Source organism: Podarcis tiliguerta (genome assembly GCF_965153285.1).
Source record: "Podarcis tiliguerta genome assembly, chromosome: 10".
Lineage (NCBI taxonomy): Eukaryota > Metazoa > Chordata > Lepidosauria > Squamata > Lacertidae > Podarcis > Podarcis tiliguerta.
This window is the reverse complement of record NC_139543.1, coordinates 69248897-69271753: the sequence shown is the minus strand read 5'-3', so window position 1 is coordinate 69271753 and position 22857 is coordinate 69248897. Positions and strand designations below refer to the sequence as shown.

The 22857-nt window shown below is 49.9% G+C and overlaps 1 protein-coding gene across 1 annotated transcript in view; it reads right to left on the bottom strand.

Annotated features, from left to right (window-relative positions):
* LOC310659059 (uncharacterized protein) overlaps positions 1 to 22857 on the bottom strand; it is a 50697-nt gene continuing 27840 nt past the window's right edge. The window contains exons 12-20 of the mRNA XM_083402007.1: positions 14410 to 14509; positions 13945 to 14063; positions 10984 to 11021; positions 9888 to 10000; positions 7564 to 7712; positions 6834 to 6928; positions 5272 to 5350; positions 3879 to 3987; positions 1 to 564 (exon numbers count right to left, since the gene is read on the bottom strand). Coding sequence (XP_083258133.1) covers positions 491 to 564; positions 3879 to 3987; positions 5272 to 5350; positions 6834 to 6928; positions 7564 to 7712; positions 9888 to 10000; positions 10984 to 11021; positions 13945 to 14063; positions 14410 to 14509 — 876 coding nt within the window. The 3' untranslated portion in view covers positions 1 to 490. The remainder of the gene's footprint in view (positions 565 to 3878; positions 3988 to 5271; positions 5351 to 6833; positions 6929 to 7563; positions 7713 to 9887; positions 10001 to 10983; positions 11022 to 13944; positions 14064 to 14409; positions 14510 to 22857) is intronic.

Below are 22857 nucleotides of genomic sequence, written 5' to 3'. Positions count from 1 at the left end.
TTCAGAAGAGGCATCTTTTATTGTGCTTGGAGTCAAGGCCAGAGGCAGCTTTGCTTGGGAGCACCCTGCCATCATCACCTCGACCACCGCCACCGGGACACGAGGTAGCTAGCCGTTTTGAGCAAACAGAACCCCAGAAAGTCACGAACACGGCGAGAGCCTTCGAGAAAACAGCAGACGGAGCTGTCGGGAATCTCGGACAGTTTTTTGGAGCGTGGAAAGGAGCAAGGAGCTTGCTTGCTTGCTCCCGTCCATCCAACTTCCGACAACATCCTTCTGCTGTTCCCAGCTCAGCCTCTTCAATTTAAAAACACCCAACGTGTCGGGGAACAAGCTTTGAAGCTGGCAGGAATCGGAGAGGCTTCCCACCACCACCGCCTTGACAAGACGCAGCAGGAAATCTTCCTTGGTAGTGGTGGCGGTTTTTAAAGTCCCTGAGCGAAAGGCACATTCCGCGGCAGGAGGATGGGGTCCAGCGCGGTGCGAGGCATCAGCACCCGGCGGGAGAAGGAGCAAAGAAGTACACTGCGAGGAGAATGAAGTAAACCATCACCAGCACAGTGCCTGCGGGGGGAGAGAGCAGATCAGCATGGAAAGATTGGCGGGTCTAATAATAATAATAATAATAATAATAATAATGATGATGATGATTTATTATTTATACCCCGCCCATCTGGCTGAGTTTCCCCAGCCACTCTGGGCAGCTCCCAATCGAGTGTTAAAAACAATACAGCATAAAATATTAAAAACTTCCCTAAATAGGGCTGCCTTCAGATGTCTTTTAAAGATAGGATAAGCTGCTTATTTCCTTCACATCTGAAGGGAGGGCGTTCCTGTGAGGATAGTTTGAGCTGTAAATAAAGTGCTTTTAGTTTTAGTAACTCTGCGTGAGGGCTTGGTTTATGCACACCGACGCACAGAAGATAGAAGGCTTTATTTCTGACAGCTGTGAGACTCTGCTTTTGGAATGCTCGGAGCTTTATCTCTCTGAGCAATAAATTATCTCAGAGTTCCACAGGGTGAACACCCAGCCCAAACCCCCAGCGGCTTCATATAGATATTAAAAAGCATGGGGGAGAGGACGGAGCCCTGAGGCACCCCACAAGTGAGAGCCCAGGGGTCTGAACACTCATCCCCCAACACCACTTTCTGAACACGGCCCAGAAGGAAGGAGCGGAACCACTGTATGACAGTGCCCCCAGCTCCCAGCCCCACTAGACGGTCCAGAAGGATGTTATGGTCGATGGTGTCAAAAGCCGCTGAGAGATCCAGCAGAACTAGGAAACAGCTCTCACCTTTGTCCCTAGCCCGCCGGAGATCATCAACCAGTGAGACAGAGTCATCATTTGCATGAGACAACTTTTTTTGGCAATCTGAAGGCTGTCCCAGTTCACCGGGAGATAAACTTTGCACACCTTGGTTTTTTTTTACTTTTTTCTTCTTACTGATACAGTGGTGCTTCGCAAGACGAAAAGAATCCGTTCCGCGAGTCTCTTCGTCTTGCGGTTTTTTTCGTCTTGCGAAGCAAGCCCATTAGCGGATTAGCGCTATTAGCGGCTTAGCGGATCAGCTGATAAGCGGCTTAGCGGCTTGGGAAAAGGGGGGGGGAGGAAAAAAACCCCGCAGGAACTCGCAAGACATTTTCGTCTTGCGAAGCAAGCCCATAGCAAATTCGTTTTGCGAAGCACCTCCAAAACGGAAAACCCTTTCGTCTAGCGGGTTTTCCGTCTTGTGAGGCATTCGTCTTGTGGGGCACGACTGTACTTATCAAAAGTCCATACCCAATGCAAAGTATGTATCTTTTTATCACACACCAGAAAAAAGTAAATATTTTAAAAATCCAAAACGAGAGAAAATTAGAAAAAGATAAAAACGACTTCTGATTCTCTGCCAGCTAAACGTCGTAACTTAGTCAAAGTATTCACTCATCCAGCTATTCTACAGCCGTCCCTCGGAAGTCGAACGGAATCCATACGGCTTCCAAAACATTCGGAAACCAAAGCGCGGCTTCTGATTGGCTGCAGGGAGCTCCTGCAGCCAATACGAAGCCCCGTTGGACGTTCGGTTTCCAGAAACAGTTCGCAAACCAGAACACTCACTTCTGGCTCTGTGGTGTTCAGGAGCCAAAATGTTCGAGAACTAAGCTGTTCAAAAACCAAGGTATGACTGTATTTTAGGGCAACCAAAATGGTCAAAGGCCTGGAAACGATGCCTTATGAGGAACGGCTAAGGGAGCTGGGCATGTTTAGCCTGGAGAAGAGGAGGTTAAGGGGTGATATGATAGCCATGTTCAAATATATGAAGGGATGTCACATGGAGGAGGGAGAAAGGTTGTTTTCTGCTGCTCCAGAGAAGCGGACACGGAGCAATGGATCCAAACTACAAGAAAGAAGATTCCACCTAAACATTAGGAAGAACTTCCTGACAGTAAGAGCTGTTCGACAGTGGAATTTGCTGCCAAGGAGTGTGGTGGAGTCTCCTTCTTTGGAGGTCTTTAAGCAGAGGCTTGACAACCATATGTCAGGAGTGCTCCGGTGGTGTTTCCTGCTTGGCAGGGGGTTGGACTCGATGGCCCTTGTGGTCTCTTCCAACTCTATGATTCTATGATTCTATAAGCCAATATGTAGCCCAAGATGGTTTTAACTGTTTTTAATTCTGGATTGCACTTTCTTGTAACTTAGGATCTGCTCTTAGGCAATAAATTCAACAATAATGCTTATTCTACATCCAGTGTGCTCCCACTGCTAGATTTTTTTTAAAGCCACACGCATGATGCACGGCCCACAATCTATACCGATTGTGCTGTTTCTGAACAAATCCTGCTGTTGGATGTATTCCACCCCCCCCCCAAAAAAAACCCCAGCTTCAATCCAACTAGAAAACTTAAGCCATATTCACTTTGCACTGTGTGAACATTTGAGACGGCCGCTGCGCATGCGCAGATGAACACATCTGCGCAGATGACAGGTTCATGGCCAGAGGAAACCCAAAAGGTTCTGTGCATTGGCGAAGGAATCCCTTGGGAGGCGAAAAACTTCGCACTCGGGAGGCGAAAAACTCAGTGCAAAACTGGCTTGAAACGACTTCGCTGCGTTTAAAGCTGCTGATGTGAACACACCCTTAGATTGCTTAAATCTACAATTCCCAGCACCCGAAGACGGGTGGGGTGGAGATTACGTTTTGAATGCCCTTTAAAGGTTCCAGCAAGTACCGTATTTTTCGCCCTATAGGACGCACTTTTTCCCCTCCAAAAATGAAGGGGAAATGTGTGTGCGTCCTATGGGGCGAATGCAGGCTTTCGCTGAAGCATGGAGAGCCAGAGGGGTCGGTGCACCCCGACCCCTCGCTCTCCAGGCCTCAGGAAGCTATCCGCAAGCCTTGCAAGCCCGGCGGCAGGTCCCGCGGGCTCGCAAGGCTTGCGGGCAGCAGCCTGCAGGCCATAAGCTCGGGGGACAGTGGGGAGGCGCAGCGCCGCCACCCCGCTATTCCCCAACCTGATCTGGAGGCTGGCGGGGGGGGGGGGGAAGCAAGCTTGCTTCTTCCCACCCCCCCCGCCAGCCCCACAAGCTCAGGGGACAGCGGGGCAAGCCGCTGCCCTACGGAGGCTAGAGAGGCTGTCCATGAAGGCAGAAGAGGGAGACGGAGCGCTCCGTCTCCCTCTTCTAGCTTGGGGATGGCTGCGCAAACCTGGGGGGGAAATAAAAATTTTCCCCTTGATTTCCCCCCCAAAAAACTAGCTGTGTCCTATGGGCCGGTGTGTCCTATAGGGCGAAAAATAGGGTACACAGCCCAAGTTAGCTCAGAGGCGGTGGTCTTCTGGGTCTGAGTAGCGCCCCAGCAGGCAGAACTGGAACTCGCAGCTCGAAAGCCACCTTTACCTTGGAAGTAGTCGCATTTTCCGTCCATAAAGATGTAATTCATCAGGACCACGCTGAACATGCTTGCATAGACATGAAGGTCACTGAAGACCAGGATGAAGTCCGTGGGCTGGGAAGAAGAAGAAGAAGAAGAAGAAGAAGAAGAAGAAGAAGAAGAAGAAGAAGAAGAAGAAGAAGAAGAAGAAGAAGAAGAAGTTTTATTTATATTTATTTATTTATTATACCTGGCCCTCCCCAGCCAAGACCGGGCTCAGGGCAGCTAACACCAAATATAAAAACAATTAATTGAAATACAGCTTAAAAACAAGATTAAAATACAACATTAAAACAATAAAATGCAGCCTCATTTCAGTGGAAACTCAATCAAAAACTATTTTGGGGATGAAAACGTCAAGTCTTCACCAAGGCTAACTATCCAGACTGGTCCTATGTGGGCCAGAAAAAAGCCAGGGAAGTCCCCAAATAGGATTCCATCACAGAAGGAAAAAGGAAAGAGGGGGAAGGGATCAAGTTGATTCCAAGCCAAAAGCCAGGTGGAACAACTCGTGTCTTACAGGACCTGCAGAAAGAAATCAGATCCTGCAGAGCCCTGGTCTCATGAGACAGAGCACCAAGTCGGGGCCAGTGCTGAAAAGGCCCTGGTTTGCTCATTTCTATATACAGGGTGCCTACATTCTGCATGGACTGGTTGCATGGCAACATGTGCAAATGGCTTGAGATACCTATGAGGTCCATAAATTACCATATAGCATATATTCCACACAAAAAACAGCGACCAATTGTTGTTGACAAAGGACAGCTGGACATAGAAAGGGCCCCATTACCTTCAGTAGCTGAGGGCCTCATCATTTAATGTATTTTTAATGGGTGGGGTATAAATAATAAATTATTATTAACCTAAATCCGGCCCTGCTTGGGGGTCCCTTTCAACGCCATGATATGACGATACTGTTGGAAATCAAGCCTTTATCAGGAGAAACTGGCAACTCTCCCAGGCACCCGGCTTGGTCTCCTGTTGACCTCCCTGTCTGCTTTCCCGGCAAGATCCAGGCAGAGGTCACGATAGGCGATCCTTCTCAGCGTGAGAAGAACACACCACTCTTTCCTGCCCCCCTGGCAGGGGAAAGAGATAAGACAGAAACGTATTTACATGGCTTTATTCCTGTCTTTGCAGCGTTACAAAAAACATGACTGCTCTCTCTTCAAACTCCAGCAGTCGAGAGAACAAACACTTCCTGTGCAGCTCATATTACACTCTGAGCTAATTCCGGTGCCCTCTGTTTCCCACAGACACTCCCAACATCATGTGATGTTGTTTTCAAGCAATCAGCTCGCAGCAGCATTGCTTCTATATTGTAACAGATACAAGGTGGCTGGGGAGCCCAGGACTTACATAGAAGACTGTGAAAAGCACCAGGATGGGTATTTGCAGCATGCAGACCTGAACTGCGATGCAGTTCCCAATCTCAATGCTAGAAGAGAGAAAGAGACAGGAGGGAGGGCAGGTGAATGCAGCTGTCAATCAATCAATTTCCTTTATTCGACCGATAGTCAGAAATAAAACATTACACAATAAATATAATTTATAACATCATGGGGTTACATAAATAAAGTAGGGCCACAGTACTAGACCTCTCACAGGTAACCCACATCAAGGCATTCAATTATACGCTTCCGACACTTGAGTGCCAGGAAAAGGAATTTAGCCACTGACAAAGTTGTTTTCCCAGAAGACTTACTTAGCAGATACGCTGTCTGCTTCCCTCTTTGTTGGGAACTGAGCTGGGGTAAATATGGAGTTACAAGATACTGTCTTAAATCGTTGTAGATGGGACAGCTCAGTAAAATGTGCTCTGTGGATTCTACCTCACCCAATGCAGTGGCATAATCTCTGGCCATATGGGACTCCTCCATATCTTTCCTTCAGAACCGCCGAGTCAAGAACATTCAGCCGCAGTAAATAGTCTGCGGTATTCCACGTAGTGGATATCCGCCAGGTAGCGAGCTGGAGCAGCCCGATACAACTGCTCCCCCAGAAACAACCCAGGTTTCACACGGGCTATGTCCTCCTGGAATGCAGCTGTCAAAAGTCCCCTCCCCAGATACATAAGGACCCCCCCCCCGCCTTGTTGTTTCCCGCTACCCGGTTAGAAATCGCCTCCTGTAGCATGGAGTTCCAAAGGCCCCTCTCTGACAGGATGGCAAGGGCACCTGCCACAACGCAGGAGGCGGTCATGTCTACATCGCACAATCCCCACACGCTTCCAGGGTACCTCAGGGATCACCTAAGCCTTTATCCTTTCCTAGCTGGGTCGCCAAAATCATCTGCAGGAGTGTTGCTGGTCACACACACACCAAGTTGGCAAAAGCTCATTCGACAACGAAAAGCTGATGTCGTCGGAACAGTCCTGTGGAACTCTATGCCACTGGAGATTCAGCTTTCAAATGCCTCCTGAAAGCTTTCCCGCTCCACTGGGAGTCAACTCAAGACAACAACATCCTTCCCAAATGGTTAATTCAGGCATAGGCAAACTCGGCCCTCCAGATGTTTTGGGACTACAACTCCCATCATCCCTAGCTAACAGGACCAGTGGTCAGGGATGATGGGACCTGTAGTCCCAAAAACATCTGGAGGGTCGAGTTTGCCTACGCCTGACATAGATGGTGCCATTGGCTTTAGCGCCCTCTACTGTCAGCCTCCGAGTTTTCTGCCCTATCAATGTAGTTTCAGCTGACAATGGGTGTCTGCTTTTAACCTTTTAAATGGTCTTTGTTGCATGCTTTTATTGCTGCAAACTGTTTTGAGATTTATATATATTGGGCTGAAAAAAGGGTTTTCCTTCTTCACATCCGCTGCGACCTGCACCCCGGTCTAAAGAGGTGGGGCACAGGGGGAGGGCATATTTAAGGAATATTTCTTGGGAGACCCTCCAGGATAGGCTTCCAAGGACCCACCTGAGGCTGAGGTTGTTCTGCAGGGCAAACTGGATCCCGTTGACGATCTCGGGGAGCTCTGGCACCATGGCAAGGATGGTCACGCCAATGAAGTGCTGAGGGAAGGAGAGGCGGCCTGGTTATTTGGTTCTTTAGCCGAATTATAAGCTGCTCGCTCTGAGCAGTGCAGAGCTTCAATAGGGGAGAATGTCATGAGGCTATGAAGAAATACCGTATTTTTTGCTCTATAAGACTCACTTTTTCCCTCCTAAAAAGTAAGGGGAAATGTGTGTGCGTCTTATGGAGCGAATGCAGGCTGCGCAGCTATCCCAGAAGCCAGAACAGCAAGAGGGATTGCTGCTTTCGCTGCGCAGCGATCCCGCTTGCTGTTCTGGCTTCTGAGATTCAGAATATTTTTTTCTTGTTTTCCTCCTCCAAAAACTAGGTGTGTCTTGTGGTCTGGTGCGTCTTATAGAGCGAAAAAAAAAAAGGTAATCCTAAAAACTAAAAATCCTATTGAAAGGCTTGGGAGAACAGAGAGGCTTAAGAGATGCTCCTGTGACGGCCAGGAGAGCCTCTCTGGACACAGCAAGCCATGGTTGGGGTGCCACCACCGAAAAGGCCCCAGTAGAAATCACCTCCTTAGATGGGGTGGGGGACATGGAGAAGGAGCCCAGGTCTTCACGCCCAGGATGGCATCGCTCCGCTACGGACCCCACCTGCGCCAGCCCTGGCCCTGCCTCCTGCTCACCTGAGACACCGCCGAGTTATTCAAGATGGGGCTGATGTGCTCCGTGGCCAGGTCTGCGCAGGCGGACATGCCCAGAGTGGCGACCAGCAAGATGAGCAAAGCTCTCCAGCGAGACCAGTGGACCACCGCGCTGTGATGGTGACCGGGCACTAGAGAACAGGAGAGACACATACATCTGTAAGCGGGTGGTGTAGAAGCAGCAGCCGGGGAGGGTGGGAGTCAGGAATCGATAAGGATGATCATAATTGATTACTTGTTTAGAATAGATTTATGAAAGATTTAGAAAACTTATTGATTAGAATATTTGTGCGAGATTGTATGGGGAAGTGCAGTGTAAGTTATGGAAGTCAATCAATGAATTATTATTATTACTTTCATATTGAGGAATTTGTAGAATAAACTTGGAACAAATTCTTCCAACTTTTCTTCTTTTCTCGTTCCTTTTGTTCCTTTTTTCATATACAGTGGTACCTCGGGTTACATACGCTTCAGGTTACAGATGCTTCAGGTTACACATTCCGCTAACCCAGAAATAGTGCTTCAGGTTAAGAATAGAAATCAGGCTGCAGCAGCACGGCGGCAGCAGGAGGCCCCATTAGATGAAGTGGTGCTTCAGGTTAAGAACAATTTCAGGTTAAGAACAGACCTCCGGAACAAATTAAGTACTTAACCCGAGGTACCACTGTAGATGTGCTTATTTGAAATATATATGTATGCATGTATTTGCAATATTTTGCTTATATTTTGTAACAATTATGTTAAATAATTTTTTTTAAAAATTGAAAAAATATATATTGCTTGCACTCCTCTGCCCATCCACCTGCTTTGTCCCAGCCACTCTGGGCGGCTTCCAACAGAATATAAAAGAACGCAGCAAAACGCCCAGCAACATTACCATAGTTGTTATTTATTAAATTTATCCCCCCCCCCCCTTTTTGCAGGTAACTATAATTATTTTATTTTTTATTTATTTATTTGGTTTTTCAACAGAAATCATAAGAACAAGATTCCAATGAATCTCCTGGACGCCCATCCTCCCCTTTGTGGGCCCTATTATTAATCATTTCCTCCTGGTGACGATGATCCAAATCTTTCACATCTCCATTGCGCCCAGAATTCACCCTTAAACTACAAGGGGTGTTTATTTGTTATTTATTAAATTTCTATGCAGCCAAAGATTACAGGGCGGTTTTATATATACAGTCATACCTCGGGTTACAGACGCTTCAGGTTGCGCGTTTTCGGGTTATGGACGCGCCGAAACCCGGAAGTACCGGAACGGGTTACTTTCGGGTTTTGCGCATGCGCAGAAGCACTAAATCACACTTTGCACATGCGCAGAAGCGCTGAATGACAACCTGCACGTGCGCAGACGAGCCGCTGCGGGTTGCGGATGCTGCAGGTTGCGAACATGCATCCCACATGGATCACGTTCAAAACCTGAACGTCCACTGTATATATATGTATATATATATTAGGTAAAAAGGTAAAGGACCCCTGGATGGTTAAGTCCAGTCAAAGGCGATGGGGGCTGCAGTGCTCATCTCGCTTCAGGCCAAGGGAGTTGGCATTTGTCCACAGACAGTTTTCCGGGTCATGTGGCCAGCATGACTAAGACGCTTCTGGCGAACCAGAGCAGCGCACAGAAACGCCATTTACCTTCCCGCCGGAGCGGTACCTATTTATCTACTTGCACTTTGACGTGCTTTCGAACTGCAAGGTTGGCAGGAGCAGGGACCGAGCAACGGGAGCTCACCCCGTCGTGGGGATTTGAACCGCCAACCTTCTGATTGGCAAGCCCAAGAGGCTCAGTGTACTGGCTCCCTCGGCCAGTAAAGCGAGATGAGCGCCACAACCCCAGAGTCGGCCACGACTGGACCTAATCGTCAGGGGTCCCTTTACCTTTATGAGCACAATTCAAAGTGTTGGTGCTGACCCTGAAAGCCCTAAACGGCCTCAGCCCAGAATACATGAAGGAGCGTCTCCACCCCCATCGTTCTGCCCGGACACTGAGATCCAGTGCCGAGGGCTTTCTGGCGGTTCCCTCCCTGCGAGAAGTGAGGTTTCAGGGAACCAGGCACAGGGCCTTCTCGGTGGTGGCACCCTCCCACCAGATGTCAAGGAAATAAACAACTATCTGACTTTTTGTTGACATTTCAAGGCAGCCCTGTTTAGGGAAGCTTTTAATATTTGCTGAATTATTGTATTTTAATATTTTGCTGGAAGCCGCCTAGAGTGGCTGGGGAAACCCAGCCAGATGGGTGGGGGTATAAATAATAAATTATTCCCTACCTGCCAAGAACAAAGCTCAGGAAGGTACTTACTGTGGCAGTCGCTGACATGGATGTCGTAGATGTGCGAGTGAGTCTTCAGGGTGAAGAGCAGGCCGATGATGTACGCCGCAGGGAGCAACAGGGACACCGTATACACCAGGGGCCTGCCACACACAAAGGGTTAAAATATGCAGGAGGGGTTTCTACCCTTTATGCCTGGCCCACATGCCAGGGCAGCCCAGGACCAAACCTTAAGAGGCAGAGGTGAGCGCAGAGAAGCTGATCTATGCATGCAGTGCACTTAAAGAAAATGGGATGAAAATGATGTATAGATGGTATTTTACACCATCAAAATGTGCTGAAATGTGTAACACAAGATCTTCGAGTGCTGGAAATGTAAAGAAAAGGAAGGTATCTTTTATGTGGTGGACCTGTAAAGAGGTAAAGGCTTTCTGGGAAACGGTATATAATGAGTTAAAGAAAATGTTTAAAAACACCTTTGTTAAAAAACCAGAAGCCTTCTTACTGGGTATACTGGGCGAAGAGATACGAGGTATGATTAACAGAAAGAATCAAATGCAAATGAATGCAGGACGCATGGTCATCATCACTCAGCCTCCCCACAAACAAATCAGAGCAAAAGCTCATTAAAGTCCAGATACCGTTTAACCTCTCCGTAAGCTTTGTGCAAGCGAATCAGGATAAACGCTGGTTTCTGAAGAAGTGTGCATGCACACAAAAACTTCTACCAAGAACAAACTTAATTGGTCTCTAAGGTGCTACTGGACAATTTTTAAAAAAATTTTTTATATACGGTAGCTCAATAAACAGGTTTCTTTGAGAAGCTCCTTTGAGTTGCAGGAGTCACTTCCCCAAGCCTCACGCAGCGTTTATTATTATTATTTTCAGCAGCTACCAGGGAACTGGTGATCCGATCAGATGATGAGCGACTCATGCATGGGGCTGCCTTAGAAAAATCGATCTGCCACAGTCAAGGACGAGGAAGACAGAGAGCATGTTATGTGCCTTTGCACATGACAGAATGGAATTTTGTGGCTCACAGCAGCGCCAGCCAGCGAGGTTTCCCATGACCAGAAGCAGTTCTGTCTGACAGGCGAATTAAAAGGATGAACGATAAGGTACTTACTCAACATGGCTGTAGTAAAGGGTCCCATTGTTCTCCATCTACCAAGAGAGAATAGAATTATCAGACCCCGCAGTGCCAGAAGTGATCCATTTGCAAACATTGTTATTCATGGGGCTGCCTTTGAAGATGGTTCGGAAACTTCGGCCGGTGCAGAATTTGGCAACCAGTTTGCTCACTGAGGCAAAGCTGTCTTTAGCACATACCGTATTTTTCACTCTATAGGACACACTTTTTCCCCTCCAAAATAATAATAATAATAATAATAATAATTTATTATTTGTACCCCGCCCATCTGGCTGGGTTTCCCCAGCCACTCTGGGCGGCTTCCATAGAAACAAAAAATACAGTAAAATATCACAGATTAAAAACTTCCCTGAACAGGGCTGCCTTCAGATGTCTTCTGAATGTCAGGTAGTTGTTTATCGCTTTGACATCTGATGGGAGGGCGTTCCACAGGGCGGGCGCCACTACCGAGAAGGCCCTCCGCCTGGTTCCCTGTAGCTTTGCTTCTCGCAATGAGGGAACCGCCAGAAGGCCCTCAGCGCTGGACCTCAGCGTCCAGGCAGAACGATGGGGGTGGAGACGCTCCTTCAGGTATACTGGGCCAAGGCCGTTTAGGGCTTTAAAGGTCAACACCAGCACTTTGAATTGTGCTCGGAAACGTACTGGGAGCCAATGTAGGTCTTTCAAGACTGGTGTTATGTGGAATTAAGTGGAAATGTGTGTGCATCCTATGGAGTGAAAGCAGGCTCCTTGGCTTCAGCGATAGCAACGCGAAGCCTCCAAACCCTGCGCTCCCCCCACCGCCAGCCCCACAACCTTGGTCGAAAAGCCCGCAGGAGCCGCGCGCTCTTTAAAGGGTGCACGGCTCCTGTGGGCTTTTGCGGGAGATGGGGGAATTCGCCCACCTCCCGCAATAGCTGGGAGAAGGTCTGCGTGCAGCCTGTCCACTGCTCCCAGAGCGGGGAAGGGATCATATTTTTTCCCTTGATTTCCCCCTCTGAAAACTAGGTGTGCCCTATGGTCAGGTGAGCCCTATAGAGCGAAAAATACGGTAACACCAATCCTGGCTCAACTGCTCAACAGGCTGCTGCTTAGTTTCTGGGCCCAATTCAAAGAGCTGGGTTTGACCTATAAAGTCTCAAGGACAGACTCTCCCCATATGAACTGAAATAATAATAATAATAATAATAATAATAATAATAATAATAATAATAATAGCTGCTCAGGGCAGCTAACGCCAGTAAAATTACAGAAAAAACATAATAGGGCGGCGGGGGGAGGGGGGGACACGACGACCAATTTAAAATACAAGTTAAAATGCAATTTAAAATGCAGCCTCATTTTAAAAGTAGCCCATAGATCATAAGGGGAGGGCAACATAAGGGTCAGACTCAGTCCAAACCAAAGGCCAGGCGGAACAGCTCTGTCTTGCAGGCCCTGCGGAAAGATGTCAAGTCCCGCAGGGCCCTGGTCTCTTGGGACAGAGCGTTCCACCAAGTCGGGGCCAGTACTGAAAAGGCCCTGGCCCTAGTTGAGACCAATCTAACGACCTTGTGACCTGGGACCTCCAAAATGTTGTCATTTGTGGACTTCTCTGTGGGGCATACCAGGAGAGGCGGTCCCGTAGGTACGAGGGTCATAGGCCGCATAAGGTTTTAAAGGTCAAAACCAGCACCTTAAACCTGACCCTGTACTCCACCAGACCCTGAGATCATCTTTGTGGGATGTCCAGATGGTGGCAAAACGAGGACGGGGACTTTTCTGCATTGGCTCCCTGTTTGTGGAATGCTTGCCCGATGCCTTCATTTAAACTTCCTCTTTAACAAGGCTGATTGAACCATCTATAACCTTTTAGAGCAGATGGGTTGTTTCAATATATGTTGTTCTTTTATTGTAAGTTGCGAAGCTGCTTTGAGTTGCCATTGCAAAAAAAAAAAAAAGAGCAACTAATAATTTTAATGAATAAATAATAATAATTTAATTAGGGGTATTTACATTATGACCCCTGCGCAATTTTTCCCCTGCTGCCTTTTTGCTCTTATGTTATCTGTTTTGCGATTAAAGCTGTAATCTGCCCCGAGGTCTCTTCATGAAGGGCAGTATAGAAATGTTAATTGATAATAAAAGCAACTGTTTTTATACTTGGTAAACAGCTCAGCGAGTTATTTGGACTACTGCAAAAATGCGCTCTATGTGGGGCTACCTTTGAAGGTGACCTGGAAACTACAACTAATCCAGAATGCGGCAGCTAGACTGGTGACTGGGAGCGGCCGCCAAGACCATATAACACCAGTCCTGAAAGATCTTCATTGTCTCCCAGTACGTTTCCGAGCACAATTCAAAGTGTTGGTGCTGACCTTGAAAGCCCTAAACGGTCCAGTATACCTGAAGGAGCGTCTCCATCGTTCTGCCCGGACACTGAGGTCCAGCTCCGAGGGCCTTCTGGCAGTTCCCTCCCTGCGAGAAGCCAAGTTACAGGGAACCAGGTAGAGGGCCTTCTCGGTAGCGGCACCCACCCTGTGGAACTCCCTCCCACCAGATGATAAACAGCTACCTGACATTTAGAAGACATCTGAAGGCAGCCCTGCTCAGGGAAGTTTTTAATGTGTGACATTAAATGTATTTTTAATCTTTGTTGGAATCCGCCCTGAGTGGCTGGGGAAACCCAGCCAGATGGGCGGGGTACAAATAATAAATTATTATTATTATTATTATTATTATTATTATTATGGCTTTAAGCGGCATAGAAGTTTAATCGTCGACAACTCAGAACCTTAAGAAGCCAAAATCCCCTGTGGCGTCTGAAGAAACCAGCAACTCAGAATGCAGCTGGGCTGGTTTTCGCTGCTGATATCCACTGCAGAGCAGCAAAGAGATTATGCCTGATTTATAGCCAACGCGGCTGGGGCTGGTGGGTGAAATCCCAGCCCCATGTGGGGCCCAGAAGCTGCTGCTCACCAAGTCGAAGTAGCAGCTCTGACAGACGTAGTGCCCTGGTGGCTCTTGGGTGACGTTCTGGCATTCCCCGCAGACCAGCCTCCCGTAGACTTTAGAGAAGAGAGTTGGAGCAAACACACCTGGGGGGAAAGGAGAGCGAGAGGAGATCAGCCCCATCACCTCCCAGGATCCATCCAGCCCACATCTTTCCCCCTGACCCAGTGGAGAGGTGACGGTGGTTTCCCTTGCTGCATCCCCTTGGCCGGGTTGCTGCGCTGTGGGAACCACCGCTTGAGGCTTTGTTTGGCTGCTGGCCAGGCTTTCTGCCTTTGGCTTGGAGGGGCTCAGAAGTTGAACATACCTGCGCTCCTTGGAAAATCCCTTATTTTGGCTGCTGATACCTTATTTCCAAGGCTGCTGGCCCCTTATTTTCAAATCTGTAAGTTGGCAGCTATGCCCTCCTACCTACCTACCTCTGCAACTTACCTCCCACAGAGAGGAAGAGGAGGGCAGAGCTGACCCCGGCTGACCTGCTGTTAAATCTCTGCTCTTGGTGCCGAATGCCGCCAATCACCATGCACAGCCCCTAGAAGGAGAGAGAGAGAGACAGATAGTGGCTTTATCCCTGCGTCCGCCAGCCTGGCTTTGGAAGAGGCAGCGAGCAAGCAGGAAGACCTAGCTCTGCATTCTCCAAACTGCCTGTTATGCACTGAAGTTCTCACCCTGGGCCAGCAGGGGGATACTGTAGATAGTTATGCAAATAAGGGATTGAAAGTGACACTCAGTGATTGGATAGTTTTAGAAAGTTGTTACAGTTACGTTGTTCTGGAGCTCTATATAAGCAGGCTGGCTGAACCCTTCAGTTCAGTTCTGTTCTGGCCTGTGAATAAACAAGAGCTGTTTGAAGAATCGCTTTGTCGTCTGATATGTTCACCCACAACTTAACACTGCCCACCCCCGAGAGATGGTACATTACCCCTGAAAAAAATGGCAAAAATGTATAGGACAAGCTCCAATAAGTGTTGTAAATGCAAAGAGAAGAAGGGCCTATTTAGGGAAGCTTTTAATATTTGATGCATTACTGTATTTTAATATTTTGTTGGAAGCTGCCCAGAGTGGCTGGGGAAGCCCAGCCAGATGGGCGGGGTATTTTATTATTATTATTATTATTATTATTATTATTATTATTATTATTAGTGGTAGGATTGCAAAATAACTAAAAGTTATTGGGGAATGATTTACAATGAAATGAACAGAATGTTTAAGGCATCTTTTGTTAAAAGACCAGAAGCTTTTCTGTTAGGTTGGCCAAATTCTGTGCAACTGCCATAAAACTTAGTCATTATCATAGCTGTCAACTTTTCCCTTTTCTTGCAAGGAATCCTATTCAGAATAAGGGAATTTCCCCTTCAAAAAGGGAGACGTTGACAGCTATATGGTAGCACAGCTTGTTCCCTAAGGCCTTGAATGACAATTTCAGGTTGTATTTTAGTGATTTAAATTATATATTTCTAATTGCTGCTGTCAGAGCTGGCTCCGGGTCCCAGCTCACCAAGGACCAACGCTAGCCGATAGTACAGAATCAAAGTCTTTATTGAAGAATAGTCTCCATTTACAAGTCTCAGCGTCCCAGCTCTACGTCTGGACTTTAGACCGGCGAAGCTCTGTCTGGGTCTCCGCCCCCTGTGCACCAGTTTAAGACTCTAATCTTACTCCACCTCTTCCTTCTCTCTCTCTTCCTCTGGGTCTTACTACCCCCCGGGGTCTCATTCCTCCTGGACTCTTCTGACGCAGAGCTTGACCCCTCTGACTCCTCCCCCTCTCTTCGGCGGGCTTTAGGACCTGGCTCCCTACCCGGGCTGCCCACTTTGCCGCCCTCCTGTACATTTGAACTTGGCGCGCGCGCGCGTTTAACTTTCCGGATGACCGTTTCCTCGCTCCCTGACGAGGGTGTGGTCACTCCTGCCTCACGTTCTCCCTCTGCCTGCGCGCTCCCTGATCCCGATGCCTTGGACTCCTCCCCCCTACTGCACTCTGGGGGGGACGCTGGTCCGGATTTCCAGCTGCTACTCTCTGAGTCCCCTCTGGCCCCTTCTTCCCAAGGTGTCCCCCTGGGCACTCCCCTTGCCCTGACCATGGGGGCCCCTTTCTGTGAATCCTCCGAGTCACTGGAGAGACTCAGAGACCTCGGACTACTGTCGTCGCTGACATTTCCTTCAGACTCCTCCCCCTCGCTCTCCGTTTCCTCCCTCTCCTGTGACTCTGCTCCTGAACCCCTGACATCCATCCCCCCCTCGAAGCCCCCCCTTCCCCCCTCCCCTTCCTCCGGCGGGGGTGCTGGGTGCTCCGTCGTTGTGGGGGTGAATGGTGGATACAGTTCGTCCCCCGTGGCGTGCATCCAGTTAGAGAAATCCGGCTCGTCCTCCGTGTCTTCGCCGACCTCGTTCTCCTCTGCTTCCATCTCCGTGCCGCCATGCTCGAACCCAACGTCCTCCCCCATCACGTCCATGTCCCTCTCACCCTCGTTCCCCTTTGGGTCCGTTGCCTGCCAAGGGCCCCTCAGCCACCTCTCCTCTCCTCGATTGTCCCACCAAAACGAGCGGTCTGAGGCAAACCCCGAGGGCGAGCCCTCCGGTGAACGTGTTTCTAATGCTGGTTCTTCGTCCGAGGTGAATCCCTGGAACGTGCTGGTAGAAAGCGTGGGTGTGAAAAGCCAGTCGTCGAAATACTCGGCTGGCATGGGCCTGTGTGGGAACAAGGCATGAAACTCCTCTTTGAGGAGAGGCTCGTCCAGGGCATAGTCCGGCACCCAACTGTTGGCGCTGGCCGGGGTACCTTCCCTTGCGAGAAAATATTCTACTCCCTCTTCCCCCCATCTCGAGTCCAAAATCTCTGTGACCTGGTTGATGGGTTCCCTTCTTGGCGACTCCCTCCTTGGGGGGATCTCCCTATACTGGTCTGGTGCCGTGCCCTGCGCCTGAAATCGGTGAGGTGCTTTGTAGGGCGTGAGCACCGACCTATGGAATACTGGGTGCATTCTGGATCCTTCCGGAAGTGTCAACCGGAAGGCCACCGGATTGATCTGTGCCTCAACTAGGTAAGGTCCTAGCTGCTTATGTCCGAGTTTCTTCTTAGCTAAGGATCTGGTCGGCACTGCGTGGGCCGCTAACCACACCCAGTCTCCCACCTGTATGTCTTCACCAACCCTCCTGTGCTTGTCAGCCTGCAATTTGTATGCGTGCTTTGCAAGCTCTAACTGCCTCCTAAGCTGCTCGTGGACTTCCTGCAATTCCGCCGCCAAGACTTCCGCTGCCTGTGGCTCCCCCTCCCCCAGTCTCTCTAATCCCGGGAAGGTTCTGGGATGCCTCCCGTTGTTGGCGAAGAACGGCGTCACCCCTGTGGACACGTGCTTCGTGTTGTTGTAAGCGAACTCAGCGAGCGGCAGGTAGTCCACCCATGTCGTCGGCTGTTGATTTGCATAGCATCTCAGGTACTGCTGCATGATGGCGTTGACGCGCTCCGCTTGTCCGTTGGTCTGCGGGTGTCTCGCCGACGCTAGGTTGATCTTGACGTTCAGGAAACCCATCAGCTTCTGCCAGAAGCTCGAAATGAACTGGCGCCCCCTGTCGGACAAGATAGACCGTGGCAGTCCGTGCACCCTGAAGACGTGGTCTATGAACAGTTTGGCGGTCTGTTCTGCCGTGGCCACCTTCGCGCACGGAATGAAGTGGGCCATTTTAGTGAACATGTCCACCACCACTAGCACTGCCGTTTTACCCCTTGAGCTGGGTAAATCCGTGACAAAGTCCAGGGCCACCCTCTCCCACGGTTCGCTCGGGGTCTGCAGCGGTTCGAGCAGTCCCGCCGGAGGTTTGTGCACTGACTTGGCCCTTTGGCAGGTGTCGCACCTCGAGACGTACTCCGCGACTTCCCCCCGCATCTTGGGCCACCAAAAATCTCTGGCAACTAGTTCTGCCGTCTTCTCCTTGCCAAAGTGCCCGGCGGTGGGTGCGTCGTGTAACTGCTGCAGTACTTTCGCCCGGAGGTCGTCTCCCGGTACATAGAGTGCTCCTCTGCGGATGAGCAATCCGTCTCGTACTTGGAACTCGTCGTCCTTCACCGTGCCCTTGTGCACCTCCTCCATCTTGGCTTGTGCGAAGGGGTCCTCCTGCAGTGCTCGACGGACCGCCTCCAAGTCCACGGTTGCTGAAGCGCACGCCCACGCTTTCGGAGCGAAAATGTGCTTGGCCGCTGCTGGTGCCGCCTCTTCGAGGTATTGTGGCTTTCTGGACAGTGCATCCGCCATGATGTTGTTGTCGCCTGGGATGTATTCTATCCTGAAGTCGAAATCCGCAAAAAATTCCGCCCATCTGATGTGCCGCTGGTTCAGGAACCTTGCCGTGCGCCAATACTCCAGGTTCTTATGATCCGTGCGAACCTGCACTGTGTGTTTGGCCCCGACGAGGAAGTGCCGCCACGCCTTGAATGCTGCATGAATGGCCAGCAACTCCCTGTCCCAGATGGTGTAGTTCTGCTCCGACTTGCTGAGCTTCCTAGAGTAGAAGGCACACGGTCTCCAGTCCCCATGCGGGTCCTCCTGCAATAGTACGGCGCCCACGGCTCTGTCTGAGGCGTCTGTTTCAACCCTCATCGGTTTGCTGGGATTCACATGCAGTAGCTGCCCTTCGGACGAGAAGAGACGCTTAAGGTTCTGAAAGGACTGCTCCGCTTGCTCCGTCCAGATGAACTTCTTCTTAGAGCTGAGCGTGTCGGTAATGGCCGCCGTCTGCATCGCGAACCCCTTGATGAACTTGCGGTAAAAGTTGGCGAACCCCACAAACCGCTGGACCTCCTTCCGATTGCGCGGGCTCTTCCAGTCCAACACTGCGCGAACCTTGGCGCTGTCCATGGCAAGCCCCTTGTCCGACAGCTTGTAGCCCAGGAAATCCACCTCCTTCCTGTCGAACTGGCACTTCTCCAGCTTGGCATACAGCCGATGCTCCTGCAGTCTCTGCAGAACTTCCTTGACGTCACCTTCGTGGGTCTCCTCAGATTCTGAGAATATCAGGATGTCGTCCAAGAAGCAGACGCATGTCTTGTAGAGGAGACCCGCCAGGACGTGATGCATGAAGGCTTGAAAACAGTGGGCGCCATTTTGTAAACCGAAGGGCATAACTCTGTATTCATATGTGCCCAGGGGCGTGAACATGGCAGTCTTCCACTCGTCTCCTTCCCGTATGCGAATCAGGTTGTACGCCCCTCGCAGATCCAATTTTGTAAAAACGCGTCCTTTCCTCACCGTTGCCAGCAGGTCATCTATCTTGGGCATGGGAAAGGCCGTGGGCTTGGTCTTGGCATTTAAGAGCCTGAAATCAACTACAAGCCTCTTTTGGGGCGTGTCCCTTTTCTTCACAAAGAATACAGGACTGCCCCCCGCTGCCTTCGACTCCCGGATGAAACCGCGCTTCAAGTTGAGGTCTATGAACTCCTTGAGCTCCTGCAGCTCGTCCTCAGACATGGAATACAGTTTCCCGGCTGGCAGCGTCGCTCCTGGCAGGAGGTCAATCTTGCAGTCATAGGACCTGTGGGGAGGCAGCTTGTCCGCTTCCTTCTCGCAGAAAACCTCCAAAAACGCTGCGTACTTGCGCGGCACTGCTTGCAGCGTGCCTAATTGTAGCTGCGGGTCGTCCCCTCCTTCTTCCGGGCTAGGAAGGATGCAATGTTCCGCGCAATAGGAGGAGCCGAAGGTCAGTTGGCGCTGGTACCACGCCAATGCTGGGCTGTGCCTGTGCAGCCAACTCATGCCCAGGACTACAGGCGTGTCCGACAGGTGGGTGACATTAAAGCTGATGACTTCTCGGTGATTTCCAATCCGCATCACCATTGGTTGCGTTTGTTGCACCACCTGCCCCCCTAACAAGTCTCTGCCATCCACCGTGACAACGTTCAGGGGCAGTGTGGCTGGTAGCAGTGGTATATTGTGCTGCTGAATGAATTCCAGTCCTATAAAGTCAGCGTTACTGCCGGAGTCAATGGTGATCGGCACCTCCACAGTGCGTCCATTGGGCAGTTGGAGAGACGCTGTAAGCTGCACCACTGGTTTGGGTGGGAGGGGGTCTGTGGGTTGCAAAAGTGCTGGGGATTGTTTCATTGACTTGTCTGGCTGGACCCCAGTGCCTCTTCCTCCAGCCAGACTCCGTCGTTTAACTGTTGCTGCGTTTTCAATTGAGCTGCTTCTGCGACTGTTGCCGAGGCTGCAGTGTGCTTGTGGAGCCTCTGGGGACACTCTTTCGCCATGTGTTGAGCACTGTCGCAGATGTAGCACTTCCTGTTCCCTCTAGGAGGCTTCGTTTTGGCTGCTCCCGGTGTTAGGGCTCTGTTAGCTGACTGAGCCCTGGCACCTCCGATCTCCATCGGCTCTTCTCCCCCTCCCTGCGAGGGTGTGGAGTGCGCACGCGCTGCTTCTCTGGGAAAGAAGGGAGGTGCTCTGGCTGGTGCCCTTCCCCAACGCCCTTCTTCCCTGTTCCAAGGACGTTCTTCCAGATGCACCCCGATTTCCAGAGCCCTCTGGACTACTTGCTGGGTGCTCCTTGGTCTCTCCCCCCTTCCAATCTCTGCTTTTACATCTGCATTCAACCCCTCCCAAAAGAGGTCTCTGACTGGCGCAGAATCTTTTTCCCACCCCAGGGCATGAACCAATCCGAAAAAGCGTGTATGGTACTGCCTCACGCTGGCTTTGCCTTGTTTAAGTCCATGTATGTCCCTCCTGGCAATATCGACGTCTACCTTTGATAAAAAACATGAGTCCATTGCTTTAATAAAAGCCTTCGCATCTTGGAGCGCTGGATCATTGTCCCTCCATAGATTCCTCAGCCACGTTTTGGCTTCCCCATGCAAATGGGACAAGATAAACCCCACTTTCTCTCTCTCATCTCTAAAGTCTTTGTCAAGTAGATCCAGCGCAAACAGCAGGTCTGCTCTGAAGTTGGGGTACTGCTGCAAACTCCCGTCGAAATGCGATACAAGGCTGCCTCCCCTTCTCCCCAAGCCAATGCCTTCTGCCTTGGATCCCGTTTGCCCCTGTTTAGAAAGCACGTCCAACCTGACCTGGAGATCCCGGCAGGAGGTAACCATTTCCTCCTCTCTCTTCCTGGATGCAATTACCTCCGTGCTGAGTTGTGTCACCGCTTCTTGCAGGGCTTTTATCTGCTCTTCCGTCGTCATCTTGCCTGAGTTTTGTGAGCTCTGTAAGCACCCCTCCTCTGCCCTCGCTGCGTCGACTCACGTGGCGAGGTTCTTGGTGCCAAAACTTTAAAAAGGAGACAGAGCTTACTGTCGGAGCTGGCTCCGGGTCCCAGCTCACCAAGGACCAACGCTAGCCGATAGTACAGAATCAAAGTCTTTATTGAAGAATAGTCTCCATTTACAAGTCTCAGCGTCCCAGCTCTACGTCTGGACTTTAGACCGGCGAAGCTCTGTCTGGGTCTCCGCCCCCTGTGCACCAGTTTAAGACTCTAATCTTACTCCACCTCTTCCTTCTCTCTCTCTTCCTCTGGGTCTTACTACCCCCCGGGGTCTCATTCCTCCTGGACTCTTCTGACGCAGAGCTTGACCCCTCTGACTCCTCCCCCTCTCTTCGGCGGGCTTTAGGACCTGGCTCCCTACCCGGGCTGCCCACTTTGCCGCCCTCCTGTACATTTGAACTTGGCGCGCGCGCGCGTTTAACTTTCCGGATGACCGTTTCCTCGCTCCCTGACGAGGGTGTGGTCACTCCTGCCTCACGTTCTCCCTCTGCCTGCGCGCTCCCTGATCCCGATGCCTTGGACTCCTCCCCCCTACTGCACTCTGGGGGGGACGCTGGTCCGGATTTCCAGCTGCTACTCTCTGAGTCCCCTCTGGCCCCTTCTTCCCGAGGTGTCCCCCTGGGCACTCCCCTTGCCCTGACCATGGGGGCCCCTTTCTGTGAATCCTCCGAGTCACTGGAGAGACTCAGAGACCTCGGACTACTGTCGTCGCTGACATTTCCTTCAGACTCCTCCCCCTCGCTCTCCGTTTCCTCCCTCTCCTGTGACTCTGCTCCTGAACCCCTGACAGCTGCTATATCTGTATTGTCCCTGTTATACCCAACTGTAAATTCAAATGTATTCCTATCATGTTTTATGACTTCCCTGATATTGTATGTGAGCTGAAACTGGTCTGTAACCGAAATAATAAAAATATTATTATTATTATTTCTGTTAGGTATTGCAGGGCAAGACTTGCCAAAAGGATGTAAAAAACTATTTATGTATGCCACAATGGCGGCTAGGATGTTAGATGGAAGGACAACAAGATACCAACGAAAGAAGAAAGGCAAGAAAAGCTGATGGAATATGCTGGAGTGGCGAAACTAACTGGAAAACTAAGAGACAAGGCCAATAAAGATTTTAAGAAGGACTGGGAACCGTTTATGTTATATCTAAAGAATTATTGTAAAGAAGTGGACTTACTAGCACTTCTTTAAACACTTACAATTAAGAAAAAGTGTAAAAAATTAAGATGTAATAATGGGAAAATAACAAAGGTTAAGATGCAATGTGGAGATATGGTATAAAATTGTTTGTTATTGTTATAATTGATCAGACTATAATTATAATTATTATTATTTTATATATTAGATTCTTCTTCTTCTTCTTCTTCTTCTTCTTCTTCTTCTTCTTCTTCTTCTTCTTCTTTTAAAAGCCAGGCAGTGTCTGCGGGTCTCAAACCGCTGGAAGCGATTAGGGGATCTAAGCAATTGCTTTGGTCGATGGAACCGCTGGGCTGAGCTGGCTCATAAAAAATATTTTTTAAGTAAAACAAACAAACTGCCCACCCCCAGCAAAAAAAATGTTTCTGGGAGTCCCAAATGCCACCATCCCCGGTCTGCGTTGCCAATGAACTTGGCCCCGTAGC